General features: G+C 49.9%; 1 protein-coding gene across 1 annotated transcript in view; it reads right to left on the bottom strand.

Annotated features, from left to right (window-relative positions):
• Positions 1-17646, bottom strand: part of CLPB (caseinolytic mitochondrial matrix peptidase chaperone subunit B) — a 53217-nt gene that overhangs the window by 3473 nt on the left and 32098 nt on the right. Inside the window, exons 6-12 of the mRNA XM_032679293.1 lie at positions 17495-17592; positions 14671-14785; positions 7929-8006; positions 6693-6748; positions 4852-4896; positions 3238-3399; positions 2133-2289 (exon numbers count right to left, since the gene is read on the bottom strand). Of these exons, the coding sequence (XP_032535184.1) occupies positions 2133-2289; positions 3238-3399; positions 4852-4896; positions 6693-6748; positions 7929-8006; positions 14671-14785; positions 17495-17592 (711 nt within the window). The remainder of the gene's footprint in view (positions 1-2132; positions 2290-3237; positions 3400-4851; positions 4897-6692; positions 6749-7928; positions 8007-14670; positions 14786-17494; positions 17593-17646) is intronic.

Genomic DNA, 17646 nt, shown 5'->3' with positions numbered 1-17646 from the left:
AGCTTTGCAGTCTCTGTGCAGATCACTGCCCCTCACCAGCAGTGGCAGGAGGGGTTCTCAGGCTCCACTGGACCAAATCCAGTGCTGACACAGAACCATGGAACTGTTTGGGTTGGAAAAGCCCTCTGAGACCATCGAGTCCAGTCATTCCCCCAGCACTGCCAAGCCCCCCACTAAACCATGTTCCCAAGTGCCACATCTACACAGCTTTTTAAATCCCTCCAGGACTCATGACCTCATCACTGCCCTGGGCAGCTGTGCCAGAGCTGGACAACCCTTTCAAGGAAGAAATTTTCCCAATATCCAACCTAAACCTCACCTGGCACAAATTGAGACTATTTTCTCTTGTCCTAACACTTGTTACCTGGGATAAGAGATTGATGCCCACTTGGCTACAACCTCAGTTCAGGCAGTTGTAGGGAGTTAGGGAGTCCTCCCTAATGCTCAAAGTAGTGCAGGGCACTCTGGAATCCCCTCATCCAGTTCCAACCCCTCTGCCATGGGCAGGGATGCCATCAGGCCCATGCCAGTGTTCTGGCAGAGGAGAGCTGGGGAAGGCAGAGGAGCCAGTGCTGCCACCAGCATTCACATTTCCCATGTGTAGTATCTGCTGCTGTCACTGGTGGATGTGGAGCCGCTGGGGAAGCAGCTCCTTCCCTTTATCTTTCCATTTATCTGCCCATCAGGCACTTAGAGTGACCTCCTGCCACCACATCTCCACGCTGAGAGCCCGGGAAACAGGCACGAGCTTCCTGAAACCCAATTGAGGGCAGCTGCTGTGCCCAAAAGCCTTTCCCAGCTCCACTCCTGCTGCAGCTGTACAGTCCCAGAAATTAAAATTCAATGCTCTTCTCATTGAGCAGAGAAACATTTGGCATTTTCAAATGTTAGTCTGGAAAGTTCAGTTGCCAATGTGCTTTGTCCTTTCCCCAGCCTGACTGAAGTTTAAAGATTCTGAATTAAGTCAGTGTCGGAAGCCACTTCTCCAAAGGAAAAGGAAGAGACAAGGAGAAAGGAGCTGGAAAATAGATCTGATGCCAAAATCCAACGTTTTTTCCCGCTCCTGTAGAACTGATGCAGGAATATGGTGTATCTGTGCTGGCACAGGCTGACAGATACCCTGAGGAAGATGTGGTGTCCAGACTTTTAAGATCATAAACTGTAGGCTTTCTAAGGCTGGTAAGAAAAGAAGGGATACAGTCACCATCCAGGGCTGCCTGGTTATCCAAAGGCATGGCAGCAACTGCTGGGGACTGGCCTTCCCTCTGCTCCGTGTGACAAACACTGGCTAGAAGGCATGGCCCAGGTGCTGGAGTCACCATCCATCTCTCCACCCTTGGGGTTATCAGCAAAGGCACTGGAGGTTGCACATCGAGTTGTTCAGTTCCAATCTCAGAGGCCTCCCTTGCTCTCCTCAATTCCCCTTTTATTACCTAATTCACATTTTGGGAAATTTTTCTCCAGGGGCCTCATGTGTGGGGCAGGGCTCCCATTTCACAGGGAAGTAAAATTGATTAAGCTCAGTCCTTCTGGGAAGGACTGTGAGGAAACAAAACTCTTCCTCTTCAATATGAACCAGACACAGCCTTTTCCAGGAAATGTTTGGAAAGGTCCCGAAAGAAAGGGAAGTGTGAGGAGATAAGGGGAGTCATGGAATCCCAGAAGGGTCTGGGTTGAGAGGGAACTTAAAGACCATCTCATTCCAATCCATGTGCTCTGAAATCCTCATTATTTGAGATTCCATCCCTCAGAGGGAGATCACAGCTTTGGAGAAGGCTCTGTCCAACTCTCAGCCTTCCTTATCCTGTGTTCACTTCTCTGGAAGTGTTTCATGCCAGGTTGGATGGGGCTTGGAGTATCCTGCTCTAGTGGAAAGTCTTTGCCCACAGTAGGGGGTTGGAACGAGATGAGCTTTGAAGTCCCCACCAACCCAAACCATGCTGTGATTCCATGACTTCCTGCCAGAGGAGCATTCCCCAAGTCATGTAGACCAGTGGGGACCAGTGGAGAGAGACTGAAGGGTCGGGGTGTGCCCCCTGAAAAGTGATGCTCAAACTGCTGTCAAACGCAGTCATATTAGGAAGGAGGGAGATTGTTTAGGGATTTGGAGAAGGACACTGAAATTCCAGCACCTAAGTTTTCCACAATCCTTTTCTTGCTCATCTCCATGGCCTCTTGGCGGAGCTGCAGAGCATGCTGTGCGATCTCCTCGCTGGCCACGTTGGAGGTCATGATGAAGATGGCATCCTTGCAGTCAATGGTCTTCCCCTTCCCATCTGTCAGCCTGCCCTGCAACAGCAGTGACACGACGAGAGCAGCGTCAGCAGGTGCCACAGGACACGGCCAAAACCCCAGGAAAAAGAACACGGGTCTTGTCTCTCCCCAGAGTGTCCCTCATCCCTGTGGGACTGCCTGGTAAACCACAGCTGCCCAGCACCGTGGTGGCATCACCCCTCAGCCCCCCAGACCAATCCAGGATCTCTTCCAAAGTACTGGTGCTCTTGATTAATAAAATAAAAAAGAGAGGAGAAAAGGAAAAAAGCAGCATCTCCCCAGGCTGTTTCTTTCCTCGATCCGTCTCCAGCAGCAGAGATCCAGCACAATGACACAAATCCTTGTCGGGTGCTTGAGATTAACATTTGGGTTATTGCCCTGTCAAGTGCCTGGTACAGGAATTGATTTCACATTGAGCTGCTGCTGCGATGATCTATGCAAGAAAAATGATGTTATTAATTCTTAAAAGAAAAACAAAAACACCCTCCAAAACCTTCCAGCATGTTGCTCTGGGATTTGGTGGCCTCTGAGAACAGACCAGGGCCTTCAAAATCAACCAGAGAGCTGGAGAAGGACTTTGGAAAAGGGCCTGGAGGGACAGGACAAGGGGGAACGGCTTCAAACTGCCAGAGGGCAGGGTTAGATGGGATATTGGGAAGGAATTGTTCCCTGTGAGGGTGGGGAGGCCCTGGCACAGGTTGCCCAGAGAAGCTGTGGCTGTCCCATCCCTGGGAGTGTCCAAGGCCAGGTTGGATGGGGCTTGGAGCAACCTGTTCTAGTGGAAGGTGTCCCTGCCCATGGCAGTAGTGGGATAGAACAGGGTGAACTTTAAGGCCCCTTCCAACCCAAACCATCCTGTGATTCGATGACTCTCTGACTCCTCCACCCCTCATCCCTCGCACCCCTCACTGTCACCTTCTGCACGTCCCTTGCACCGACTCTAACCATGAAATGCAGCTTTACCTCATCAAACAGCTGCAGCATGATGGTGAGCACATCTGGGTGGGCTTTGTCCACCTCATCAAAGAGGACCACAGCATTTGGGCACTGCCTCAGCTTTTTGGTGAGCTGCCCTCCCTCTTCGTGGCCCACGTAGCCGGGTGGTGAGCCGATGAACTTTGCCACCTGGGAGGAAGGAACAGGAGAGAAGAAGGTTGATCCATGGACACTGGGAATGAAGCCCTCCTGGTAGCTTGGCAGGCAGTCACTGCTCTTTGCTGCTGATAAATCAAGTTCTGTATTCTTTGTGACACCTACCACACCCCAGGTATCCCAAAATCAGCTTAATAAGCAACAATTAAGCAAAATGAAGATTGTGCAATTACATTGTCCAGAGCTTGAACCAGTACAACTCAAGGAGCAGGAATGAGCAGGAGGGAAGGCACCATCCCTGCTTGGCTACGCAGGGTCTGAGAAACCCATCTCAGATGTCCAAGACCTGTTTTCATCCCCTTTAGCCTTTTTAAGAGCAAGAATTCAAAGGATTATGAGTGGCAGGTGGCTATGGTGAAGAATCAAAGCTTGGGAAGAGGCCACAAATAAAATAATTTTCCTATGCCACCACTTCTTGACACGGTGTTTTTTTAAACCAGGTTTAAAAATTTAGAAAGTTATACAGAAGAATATTTCTGACAACAGAAATGTTTTGGCAAAAATGACAATTTTTGACACACGGCTTGGTGCATCTTACAGCAACCCAGGTCTGTGGGTTATCCAGAGTCACAGTATGTTACCACAGAATAATGGAATGGTTTGGGTTGGAAGGGACCTCGAAGCTCATCCAGTTCCAACCCCCTGCCATGTGCAGGGACACCTTCCACTCCCATGTTGCTCCAAGCCCCATCCAACCTGGCCTTGAACAGTTCCAGGGACGAGGCAGTCACAGCTCCTCTGGGCAACCTGTCCCAGTGTTTTACCGCTCTCATTACTAGGATCTTGCTGCTTTTTGGGGAGACAGAGCCCTCCAAAGGGGTTTGGGACATGACCCTGGTGAGATATCCCCCCTCTCCTGCAGCACCAGAATTGGGCAGGTGTGATAGGAGGGGTGGACTTGGCACCACTATCCTGTATTCTGCTGGATTCTCCCCCTTTCCTCCACGGAAGCAGGCTGAGGCAGTGATCCTGCACTGGACTTGGCAAGGTTTTGGGGACAAGGGGCTTTGGGTGACTGCCTGGGTGTGGGAGGGTGATGAACAGCATGTGGCTGCAGGTTTTCATGCACAAGGTGACCCTCTGGATTCCACAATCTCTTCTCAGCTGCTTTCTCCCCAAGGGCTGAGCTCACGTACAGAGCCCACAGCACTGGACACATCCAGTTAACGCTTTCCCTGCTCCTCAGAGAGCGAGCAGCAGCCTGGTTTGGAAAGTCTCAGGGGGAGCACTGAAGTGAGGAGTACCATTCCTGAACCACAACACTCAACTGAAGTTGCTTTCTGCAATTTAATTGCAATTTAGTGCCCAACTCAGAATGATCCCTCTGACTCTGTCATGCTTCCCCTCTGATAATCCAAAATGCCCACTTTTTCTGGATTAAACTCAAAGCTGACCCCCACACACACCCTGGGCCCATTTACTGACCTCGTGCCTCTCCTGGAACTCTGACATGTCCAGTCTGATGAAACCCTGCAAGAGAATTAAGATGAGATTTGATCAATCTGCTCGCTGCCAGAGCTGGAGCAAAACTGATGGGGCTGAAACTTTCTACACAAAATGGATATTCCTGTGGTTCAGCTTTTTAGAAATCAGTCACAAGAAGAATGCAACAACACCCCTCTACAAAAATCCAGTGAAAATCATACAGCTGAGGTGAACTTGGCTTGTGGGTGATCACCTGAAACAAAGAATATTGTTAAAGAATTTACAGCTCCCACCAAAGTTTCCATTTTGCATTTGAAAAGCTGATGATTCACTGCAGGTACTGAATGTCCTGGTCTTGGAGCTGTAATCCAGCTCCTAGAAGGGAGGGAAAGAAAAGGGAAAGGAAGAGGAAGGGGAAGGAGAAGGGGAAGGAGAAAGAGAAAGGGAAGGGGAAAGGGAGAGACTCCTTTCAGGGAAGAAATTTTCCCAGTATCCAACCTAAATATCCTATGGTGCAACTTGAGGCCATTTTCTCTAGTCCTGTCACTTGCTACTTGGGAAAATCACAGAATGCTTTGGGTTGGAAGAGACTGTCAGGACCATCCCATTCCAACCTCCCTGTCATGAGTAGGGACACCTTCCACTAGACCAGGTGGCACCAAGCCCCATCCAACCTGGCTTTGAACACTTCAATTAATATTGTTCCTGTTACTGCTCTTTTCTTGTCTCATTGGTGTTTTCAAGTTAACTGATCTTTGGTCAAGTTGGAATCTCTGCTTTTCGTCTCCCTCTCACTGGAGGGTGTGGGAAAAGGTAAGCAGCTGAGTGGGGCTTAATTTCCAGCTGAGTTTAAACCACAGCAAATGGAATAGAAAGAATGGAACAGAATAGAAAGGAAAGAATGGAAGGGAATGGAACAGAAGATTGGGGTGGAATGGAATGGAATAGGACAGAATGGAACGGAACAGAACAGAACAGAACAGAATAGAATGGAAGATTGAAATGGGAGGGGAACAGAAGATTGGAATGGAATTGATTTGAATGGAATGCAAAAGAACAGAAAGAATGGAATGGGATGGAAGATTGCAACGGAATTGGGGAGCTCAACTTCAAGCACTTTGTGTCTTAAAAACTCAGACAACCGCCAAAGTGTCCTCCTGCAAAGCCACCACCTCCGTGAAATAACTCCAACCCATCTTCCCCCAAAACTGCCCACTGGGTAATGAGCTAAATCACCCAAACAGCTTCTGGAGACCAAACACTTCATCACTTAAAATCCTGAGCAGGAAATCAGTGTCCCATTGCCACAGCACGTGGCAGCACGACGTGACAAGTGGTAGAGCTGGGGAGGAGGAAAACAGATTTCTAGAATTGTATCCTTCTAACAATTTACAGTCATATTGGTAATAGAGGAAAAAAAAATATGTTCACAACACAGGATGTCAAAATGAGAGCAAGATTCAACAGGGAGCACAAGTATTGTTAGATCCATTTGAATTTTTACCATTTAAATATACTGGTGACATAGACAGGGACACTCATGTCCTGTGCTGATCCCACAGCACGGGCAGAAGGGAGAGGTGGGGATTCTGCCCCTCTGCTCTGCTCTGGTGAGACCCCACGTGCAGTGCTGCCTCCAGCTCTGGGATCCCAGCATCAGAAGGATGTGGAGCTGCTGGAGCAAGTCCAGAAGAGGCCAAAGAGATGATCCATGACCTTCACGGGTCACTTTTAGCACAGCAGAAGCCCCTTCTCAGGGCAGCAGAGCCAGACAAGGAACCCCCCTGATGAGCTGCCCCTGGCCCTTTACTGACAGCACAGAAGCTGGGATGAGCCATTACCTTTTTGACGTCCTTGTGGATGTACTTGGCCGTTTGCTTGGCCAGCTCTGTTTTACCTGTTCCAGAGACGGAAAGAAAAGACTCACATTAAACCAAGTCTGTCCATCCTCTGTCCTGTCCATCAGCTGCGTTAGCACCAGGGCTGGAACTCCCTGCAACCAGTACATTGGTTTTTCTTGGGAAGCAGGTACTGCTGTTTTATCTCAGGGATCACTCTACTGGGGTTCCTGGCCTCGGCAGGGTGAAGGGGTGCATTAGGAGAGTGGCATCTCCACACTGGCTGCTTCAGCTTTAATTCATTCTCAAAGGATGGGCGCAGAGCTCTTGATTTTTTTCCCACAAAAAGATGTGGAGAAAAAGAAAGAAAGGAAGGAAGGAAGGAAGGAAGGAAGGAAGAAAGAAAAAGATGAGAAAGAAAGGAAGGGAAAGAAAGACTCCATGGAAAACCATTAGAGTGGAAGAGCCAACAATTTACATCCCTGAGCCTTCGGACCTGCTGTAAGCGGGGCAACGAAGTATCAAAAACTTTTATCCCGGTTTTATACAGTTTTATAACAACTCATTTGGAGTTAATGCTTGGCCTGGCACTGCTCTGCAGCAGGAGCCTGGTCTTGCCTGTGCCCCTTAACCCCCCAGCACTGGAGCATCGGTACCTTCCCGAGCCCTGCGGGAGGCAGCGGAGGCAGGAGAAGCCCTGAGGTTGTTCCAAATGTCACAGCTCAGTTACTTTAAAGCTGTTTTGCTGGGGATTTTTTTGCCACAACTAAAAGTCATTTGGATCATTTCATGAACTGATCAGCTGTCATGTGGCATTTGATTGTGCTGGAGGACAAATCTTATCGGTGTCAATAAAATCCTGTCGTTCCAAAGCAATCTGTGCCCACAGGAGCAAGACGAGCAGAGATTCAGTTTGCAGGCAGCGAATTTCCACTACTACCCCACCATTCCCACTGGAATAGAGGGGTTCCCACTGGAAAGCTGTTAACATATCACTTTCAAGCTGCCCCTTTTTGAGACTAGGAGGGTGGACTGTCCCCTGGGATAACTCCCCACGAGGCTGGACGTGGCCGTGTGTGCTGGTGTCTGGCTGTGGTCACCCTGTGGGACGATGGGTGACAAGCTGGAAGGATGACAGTGCTTTTAACGCGTGTTTCGTGCAGACCCTGTGGCCCTGCTGCAGCTCCCACCCCCTCTCCTCGGGGCTCTCCGTCCCCCTCACCACAGCCCAAACGTTACCTATTCCAGATGATCCCAAGAAAAGAAAGACCAGCGGGTGCTCCTCATCATACCAGCCATTTTCCTTCCTCCGAATAGCTGCATTTGAAGACAATGAAAACAAAAAAGAGGGGGGGAGGCATATAAATCAATGCCACAAAGCAAGTGTAATTATCACTAAGTATACACTATGTTTTACTGCTCTCTACCCACTCCCAGTCCTCCCTGCCATTAGTGCTCTCTAATTTGATTAGCCAGCCAAGGCCCCAGAGATACCTAATAAGGTTAGCATGGATTTGGAAAGCTGCCCAGAGCAGATTTCGGATAAAGTTTTCCAGGATGTGCACTCAGCGTTGCCAGGGAGACAGAAGGGAGGGGGGACAAGGATGGATGGATGGACGGAGGGATGGAGAGGCATGCTGCCTCGCCAGCTCCCCAGTGCAACCTTCCTCTGAGAAAAAAAGCAGGTTTGAAGAGGTTTATGGGTTATTCCTGGCATGGAATGGGAAGAGGAAGGTGGTTGAAGGTCACAAACAGTTTGAACTGGTGCAAGGATTGGGAAAGGACTGGTGATTATCGCTGTGCCTCCCTGGACAGCAGCGTCCAAGTGCATCCTGGGTGACACACCAGTGGAAAATTTTACAGAAGGCAAGAGCCCTGATTCTCTCCAAAACTCCCAGTCCAACCAGCACAGCCCTTCCTCACAACAGACATGGATCTGCTGTGCAGAGTGGCTGATGGCTCCTACCCCCACGGGTGTCCACAGCTCCCCAAGGTGCTTTTCCGTCCCCCAGAGCAGCCCCAGGCTCTGTAAGAGTGTTCACCAAACCAGCAACATCACTGCACTGGGTTTAGCTGGAGGAGGAGGAAGTGCTTTTGAGGCCAAAAGATCAAACCTAATCCTCTGCTGGCTGGAACTGAGCTCTGCAGCAGAGAAGTTCTTGAGGTGGATCAGATCAGTTCCTGGTCCAACGTGAGAGATCAAATGACATCCCAGCCTTTCCACTTTATCCACAGTATTTAAATTCAGCCTGCATTCCAGCTCTGCCCCATGGAATGTTGTAAGGTGTTTTATGAGAGAGAACATACACTGTACAGAGTGAGGAATGACAGCAAGGTTCCACGATGGGCGCACAGTGCTGCCGGATCCAGCCTGACCCAAGATGTGGCACATTGGGAAGTAGGTCACGAAAAGGGCAAGACATCCAAAAATGATAACTGACAGTATTTTGAAAGTAGCAGGGCAAAATAGCTGTAGCTTGACCACAGTTTTGGATTAAAGCTCTTGGAATGCTCCTGCAGATGGCCACGGCAAGGTTTGGCCTCTGCTGCCTTTCAGTGGTGTCCATAGCAAAGGCAGGAATAAAACAAGAAAGAATAAATGCACTTCTCTTTGTGACTATCACCCTCACACCACGGTTCCCTCATCTCCTTCTGGCTGCCACCCTGGGCCCAGCCTCTGTCCCTGCCCCTCAGCCCTGTGTCTCCCTGGAATGAGGCATTGGCTGGCTCCACGGGGAGCTGTGGATTTGTTTTCTTCCCGAAGCTGGCAGGAGAGCATGAGAGTAACGTTTAAAATTGGGGAATTCTGAAATTCAACCTCAAAGTCAGTCCCTAAAACCCTTTATTTGATGGAGTAGGGGAAAATAAAAGATACCTAGGAAAAGGCATCCAAGGCATGGCATGTCAAGAGGGCAAACTGACATGGGAAATACTGAACAAATAGTTTGATTTTGCACGTAAAAAGATTTGCACATAAAAATATTTAATCAGTACTTTCATTTTGCCTGTAAAAAGAAGCAGAATGATACAGCCTACAGATGGATCTGCCAGCAGGGGCATGCTGGGAAGATGTTAAACAGCAGCAGCTCCAGGGAGATACTCCAGCAGCTGGGTTGTATGGCTGGGTGGAGAAGTCTCATGGGAATTAGGAGCTGCAAAACCTGCATGAAAACAAGCTCCTTGGAGCCCATGTTTGTATTCCAGGAGACCCAGGTAGGGTGGGAGCTGACAGATCCAGTGAGGATTAGGAAAACAAGAGCAAAGCCTCACTGCAAGAACAAATCAATGAGCTGAGGTTAAGTAGGAGGGGTGTGAGGAGTGACCTGACTACAGTCATTAAGGATCATCACACGAAGGCACCGAACTCGCTCAGCTACAGAGAAAATTAAGGTGCTCCAGGGGCTGGAGTGAGAGGATCAAACTAGAAATAAAGCAGAACAGTTTTAATAATGAGGGTGATTAACAACTGCAGCCACTTAGGAAGAAGGTGGGACTGAATCCCTAATCCCTGCCGAGTCTGCAGGGAAAACCAGGAGACTTCTCAAAAGGTAGCGGTAGCTCAGTATGAAGGTGAAGGTTTGCATTGTTGCCCAAATAGCCAAAAAAGCCCAAATTAACCTTAAATCCAGGGCATGTAGGGATCTTAAAGACCATCAGTTCCAACTCCCATGGAAATGGGATCGAGCACTGGGATTGTGCATTTAGTGGACCCCAGTGCTGTGAGGATTTGCCATTCCACGCCCGGACACAATCAGATGCATTACCCATCCCCTTGGCCACGCTAATGAGTCCTGACTCCTGTCAAGGTTTCATTAGCTGGGCACAGAGCCAGAGACAGCACAGGCCAGTGCCTGGCTCCATCTCACCCTGCCCAGGCACCTCAGCAGGACAGACCAGCCTGGCTGCAGCCGGCGATGTGGTTCTGTCTGAAATCCTGGGCAAAGCCTGGCGGGAATCCCGCCCTGCCCTCCAGCTGCTCACTGGCCATGCCACCCCCCAGAACAGCCACCCCAGGAGGATGAAGAGGAGGAAATGCTCTGCCACTGGCAGGGGGGTACAGAGGAGGGTCTGAGCTGCATCCCTCTGTGTGCCCTCCCCAGTGCTGCACGTGCTCCTTCCCAGCCCTTTACGGCAGCGAACAGGAGGTCAAACCCCGGGGTGGGGATATTTTATAAAAATTGATGGGGAATAACACGTTCGCTGATAATTCCTGCAGCCACCTCAGCTAAGATAATAACAGTAATAAAGGTAATAAACTTCTGCTTCAGGGCATGGAGTGACCACTCAAGGGGTCAGCACGTTTGGGGTCCGAAGTCAGCAGGGTTAAGTGCCGTCTTCTTTTCCTCCCCTCTGCAGCAAGATGCCAGAGTTTATGGATAAATGCTCAGAGCAACTCCAGGGATATAAAGCACCCCATAAAAAACTACCATAAAGTTAGAGCTTGAGATTCAGCATGTGATCCCTACTGAAAGGTGCCGAGCATTGTTTTTAGAAAGAAATTCTTCCCTGTGAGGGTGGGGAGGCCCTGGCACAGGTTGCCCAGAGAAGCTGTGGCTGCCCCATCCCTGGAAATGTCCAAGGTCAGGTTGGACAGGGCTTGGAGCAACCTGGGCTACTGGAAGGTGTCCCTGTCCATGGCAGGGGGGTGGAATGGGATGAACTTTAAGGTCCCTCCAATCCCAAACCAGTCCATGATCACTAGTCAGCAGGTTAGTCAGATCAATAGAGTGATGAGGTGTTAACCCTTTTCTACCAGCAGATTTAAAATGATGAGCCATTCCAGCACACAGCGCTCTTGAGGTTTGGAAGAGCTGAAAAACTCTGGATGTCCCCAAGGAAGGGACCACCACTCTTCAGGTCCTGCTGCCACGGCTGGAGGAGGCTCTCCCAGGCTGGCCACTGTGGAGTTCAGCAAGAGGAACAAAGGTCCCATCCCAGGCCAGAGCAGAACATCAGTGCCAGTTCCAAGAACAAAACCTCAGCTAGGTAAGCCACAGGAACACTCCTCTCCTCGGAGTCTGCACTCCCAAAGCAGCTGCTGGCCACGCTGTCTGGTCTTTATTGTCACCCACACAGGAAATCCACGCTCTGCCTCTGGGAAAGCTGTCCCCTTCCCTCCTCCCGGCAGAAATAAATAAATAATTAAATAAATACCAGGAGGGAGGTCACACTGATGTGCTGAAATCTCATTAAGACATTCAGCCCCAATGTCCAAGAGAAGAGGCTGATGATGATGACGCTGGGGCCTTCTTCTCTGGAGCTGTTCCTGGCGTGGCTGCCGTGCTCTGGCTTTATTTTGTCCATCTGTAACGGTGTGACTGCAGCCCTGTGTCTCCGAGAGGCCCTTCAGCCTGCTATTGAGCTGATAAATTCACTGTATTACTTTACACAAATCAATACCCCAGCAGTTATCAGCACTTGATGTGACCGAAATTGGTTTCAGCCAATTTGTGAGTGTAATAAATGTCCATTTATCAAATCAATTCATTCCGTGGGGCTCCTCGGCCCGCCCGGGCTCGGGGTACCACGGGGTGAAGGCTCCGGGGCCGAACCCGCCGTGGGATCGTCGCCTCCATCCAGGCTCTTCACTGCTGCTCCGGGGTCCACAGCATTCCCAAGGAAGCACTCTTCCAGCCCTGCTGTGGGCGGCTCAGGGATGTGGGACCCCAAACTAGACCAAAGCTGTGTCCTTGCAAAGTTTGACCTGACCTGCAGGCAGCAATGCACACCGAAAATCAGCCCTCATAAATGATCCTATGTTGTCCAAAACAACACAGGTTTCCCTTGGAGCAGAGCAGGGTTATATTCCTGCTCACCTATTTTCCTACAGCTTTGAAATGTTGACTCATTCAACATTATAGCTGCTCAAAATTGTTTATCATTAAAAAGCAGATTTTTCTCCACTACCCTTTCTTCAAAAACCCCTAAAAAATAAACAGTACTTTTCCTTCCCCCCTCCTTATTCAACTTCAGGAAGAGCTGGAACAGACTGTTTCAGTCCTAAAGGTTTATTCCCCCTCAAAGTGGGAAATGGTGGGTTCGAACTCCTCCACCTCTAAGTGAGCACTGACTGCAAACGTGGTGTCTCCATATAAAAGAGGTATTCTTTCCCTAGAATAATATTTAGGATATTAGACCCTCCAAAAATACACACATATATACACTTGGAAAAAATGCCTCCTTTGGTTTATAACCTCAGAGAGGAGACGCTGCTGATCCCTCCCGCCCTTGCATCTTCCAGTGAAAAGGCAAATGAGCCCAACCAGCTCCAGAGCACAGTCACTTATGGAAGTGCATGGAAACACAATCCCAAGCCTTTTAGCTGCTCATCTGCATGTACCGGTCGGAGCATCCCAGCAGCAACCTGCTTGTTTCTGACGTCAGGAGATGGAATATTTAATTTTGTTAATTTGTTTTGGGGATTTTGTTAAGATGAACCACACACCTACACCCGCTGAGGGGGGTGACCGAGCTGCCTCCCACCATCACCCAGTCGGGCACTCGGAGGAACTCTGTGTCCTCGGAGACACCCACTAACCATCAGTTAACCACCATCCACCTTCTCCCAGGCCTGTCCTGCTGCACACAGCAGAAAAGAGTGATGCAGGGCTTGGATCTATCCCACAGAGAAAACAGGGAAGGGTTTTCCCTCTGTAGCAGCCATGTCAAGCTGTCAGGACCATGGCTGCAGTGAGCTTCCCACCAGCGTTCCCAGTGCATCCCCCTGCACGAGGTTGCTGGGATAACAGCTGGACTTGACGATCTTAGAGGGCTTTTCCAACCTAAATGATTCCATAATTCTGTGATTCCATTCTATCCCCACTGCCCCAGACCTGCGCTGCTAACCCCAGAGCGCACGTTCCCTTTGTATTCCTGGCTAAGCTCCTCTGGAGACTGTTTGGATCATGCACCGAGTGACGGATTAAATCCAATTATTCAATTAAGGCAGCAGTTATAAATTAAACATATCAGCCAGGCGCGGTGGATCTGAGGATGTGGCGTGTGGCAGGTCTGCTCGCCAGCAAACAGCAGCGGCAAGGGCAGAGCGGAGGGACGGAAGGTCTACAAAGTGGCAGGAAAACCAGCTGAGAAGAAAATAAGTAACAAAAATAGCGGGGAAGCGCTTGAGAGAAAGAGTCCTGTCTCGAAATTCATCCTTCTGGAAAGAAAATTACAAAAACAGGGCAGAAGGGAAGGGGGGAGGAGGGGACAGAGAGTCTCCCGCTACCTTTTGGTCCGATATCCCGAGGCTGCGGGGGTATCAAGCACATTCCCTATAATTCAATAAGAAAAACCTCCATAAAGGAAGGGACGTTAATGCACAGAAACACCACCTGTGTCAGGAGCAGGCACTGCCCATTAATCACAGCTCCCCAATTAGCTGGGGATGCTGCCCTCAGGCACAGCCACTCTCTGAACACACAGGGTGGCTGTTGTCTTTGCAGGAGCACAGGCTCCTTCCCACTCCTTCCTGGCTCCTTCCTGGCTCACAACGGGCTCCTCTTTGTTAACTCAAGGCAATGGGTTTGTGTTTCTGATAGCATGTTCCTTGTGCTTCTGCCCTGGCCTCAACAGCTCTTATTTCGCTGTCCTGTTTTCAGGCATTAACTGGGATGCACAGATGACTCAGGAATTACTGACAGGATCCAAAGGCTTGGGACTGGCAAAACAAACCCAGCCCAGCCTGCTGGAGCCTCGATTTTATGGAATCACAGAATGGTTTGGGTTGGGAGGGAGCTTTAAGATCATCCAGTTCCAGCTCCCTGCCACGGACAGGGACACCTTCCACTGGACCAGGTTGCTCCAAGCCCTGTTCAACCTGGCCTTGAACACTTCCAGGGACGGGGAAGCCACTCTGAGCACCCCCCAACCTTGGGGACCTGCCCGGAGGCAGCCTCAGATCATGGCTTTGGGGAACAGCTTGTCTCCCCTGTGGAGCTGGTGTGGGAGGGCAGAGCAGGTGGCATGTGGGGGGTCCTACCTGCCCCCACTGTGGCTATGGCGCTCTCCTGACCGATGATGTGCTCTTTGAGCCGCTGCTCCAGCGGGAACCTTCGCCGTTCCTCTATCTCCCTCCTGCGCTGCTCCTCCTGGAACTGTGGAGGGAAGAAAACATAGGGATCAGAGGCTGTATGGAGCACTGGGTCAGTACAAAGTTTCCCCACCCCAGGGCGTCAGAGCCCTGCACAGAGACATTCCATGTCTCCGACACAGAGCCGGAGCTCCACTCCCAGTGCAGGGAAGCAGCATCCCCAGGGCAGATGCAGCTCAGTCTGGAAGCACCAGCCCAAGAGAGAGGAAATTTCTGGATCTGCTGGGGTTGGAGGCTGGGGTGAGTGGGAATGAGGATCCCACTCTGCAGCTGATGGGAAACCAGACCCTGTTCTGCCTCTGTACTAGTGTCACGGAGGAAACAATGGCACTGCTCATCAGCTCTTAACCATTAGGAGCTGCTTATTTTGGGAAATAAAGCCATGACTATTCTACCTAGATGGGTTTTTCCCACTCCACACATCTCTTGTTCAAAGACTCCAACCAGGTCCTGGTGGGATGGCAGAGTGTCAGTGTGCCTCGCTGGGGACGCTGGGGACACCAGACTCTGCTGCTTTGCAGACAAACCCACGGTAGCATGCAGGACAGCCCTGGAAAAAGCTCCTTCCTCGGGACATTGGCTTCCCTCCAGCTCACAAGGAAGCTGAGCCCTTCAGAGCTCTCTTATGGAGAGACCTATGGATTGCTTCCACCCAGAAGCTTCCATTTTCTGGAGCTGAAGGCTGAGCATGTGTAGAGCAGCTTACAGAGACACCAGACACAAGCACATCTCGGAGATGCTCGGAGATAGGATACTGGCAGAATCTCCAAGTGAGAGCAGGTCTTATGATGCAGGGAGTTTCCAGAGGCAAGAGGACAAACCCAGTCCTGCTGCAACCCCAGCAGTGCAGGCAGTAGGGTGAGGGGGCAGATTCTGCCCTTCTGCTTTGCTCAGGGGAGACCCCACCTGCAGTGCTGCCTCCAGCTCTGGAGATCCCAACACCAGAAGGACATGGAGCTGCTCAAACGAGTCCAGAGGGGACCACAGAGATGGGACCTGCTGCCCACACTGCAGGGGATCAGCCCAGGGCATGAGGGGTTTCTGGGCTTCCAGCACATGTTGTTTTAAGGAAGAAAAGTTGAGAATAAAATACTTGAACTCTTTAGGAGCAGGAGGGGGAGAGTTGTCTGCTGGGTAAATGCTCTCTGGAGCCCAGTGCTGGTGAGGAAACCTGCCCCAAACAGTTTGAAACTTGCCTTGGTTTTTATGCTTAACTAATAGCTGGAAGAGAGAAAGGAAATATATCTCTGGAGCTGTTCCCGAGGAAGATGATTGTACTTGTATATAAACCACCAGACAGCCAAGCCAGCCCGTGATGAATATTGAGCTGGGGGGGATCTGGTGCTCCCGGGGTTTCATCCTCCCCGGCAGCCGCGTTCCACCGAGAGTCTTTGAGAATTTATTGCTCATTTTAATCACTGCTAGAGAATGAATAGGCAGAACTATTACGGGATGGACACATCCCATAGATTTTATTTACATATCCTCGTGACAGAATAACAAGGAGTTTTCATATGTATTTTTAATTTATTTTGATTTCCTTTATTCTGTAAAAAAACCCCCCAGAACTCTGTGTGTGCTTTTCCTGGGCTTAGAGCACACTTGCCTGGTGTTGAGGGCTCTTGAGCTAGTTCCCAGTGCTAAACAGTCTGGAGAAATTTAAACATGCTCTCATGTATCTAGGGCTAAAAGGGAGAGAGAAGCCCTCCGTCATTGGAGGGGAAGCAGCCCCAGGACTGAGCTTGGTTCTTACAAGTCTGTCTTTGCCATTCAGGTCCTCTTTACCTCTGTCAGACCCATCTGGTATCCTCCCCTGTCTCCAACTGTGTTTGCTGAAGGATTTTTAAGGAATATTTCAGCCAGAATGAGCACATAATTGCCCTCTCCTTGGCCCCCTTCTGGAAGCAGTGGTGTGAGACCTCCTAACCTGGAGCTGGTGTCCACTTCATCCCACCAACAGGATGGACCTTTCCAAGAAAACAAGTATCCACCTGTGCCTCACTTCTTTTTCCACCCTGAACATCATGAGGTTGCTGGTTTAAACACATTTTATGACAAAAGTGTCTCTTTCGGTTGTTTGCAAAGTGGCTGTTGGTTAATCTGCACATAACCCTCTATGTGGAGTTGGGGGAAGTGAAATCTCATTCTAACCTTTCTTTAAACCCACAAGTTTGCCTTAGACTGGTGCTCATGAACATCTGGATCCCAGGCCACAAGTCTAAGGATTGGCAGCCCTGGTTGTTTGACTGGGAATTTCAGAAAATACAGTAAAAACAGACCCTGGATTTTACTGCATTTTGGCCAAGGGGTTACAGAGTAGTATGGGATTACTGGACCTGGGTAGGTCACTGGTGAGTGAGAAATGGAAACCTGGAAGAGAAAGGTATAGCCACAGGTACAGCTAAAATACTTCAGAAGGGTTTTTTTTCTTTATACATCATGTTGTTAATTTTTACAGACCTCTTTTGGAAAAGGATGGACCTCTAGGGGTGCTAAGGTGCTCCTCCATCACTTGCACCATAAAATCATAGAACGATTTGGGTGGGAAAAGGCCTTTCACATCATCAAGTCAAAGTGCTCACCCAGCACTGCCAAGGCCACCACTGACCCATGTCCCCAAGTGCCACATCCCCACAACTGTTACATACATCTTCTTTAAAACTGTTCTTGTAGTGGGAAAGGAAACCCAAACTGTCTGGAGTCTCAGGCTCACCTTCGCCTCTGACGCTCTCAGAAGGTTCATGACCTCCCCTTCACGGGCGTAATCCAGGGGTGTGTGTCCCATTTCATTCTTCTGCAGGGGGCTGGCACCTGATGGCACAAGAAATGAATAAGATCAGGGGCTCAGAGTTCAGTCTTGGGGCA

Source organism: Chiroxiphia lanceolata, chromosome 2 (genome assembly GCF_009829145.1).
Source record: "Chiroxiphia lanceolata isolate bChiLan1 chromosome 2, bChiLan1.pri, whole genome shotgun sequence".
NCBI lineage: Eukaryota > Metazoa > Chordata > Aves > Passeriformes > Pipridae > Chiroxiphia > Chiroxiphia lanceolata.
This window is presented reverse-complemented; position numbering and strand designations above follow the sequence as displayed.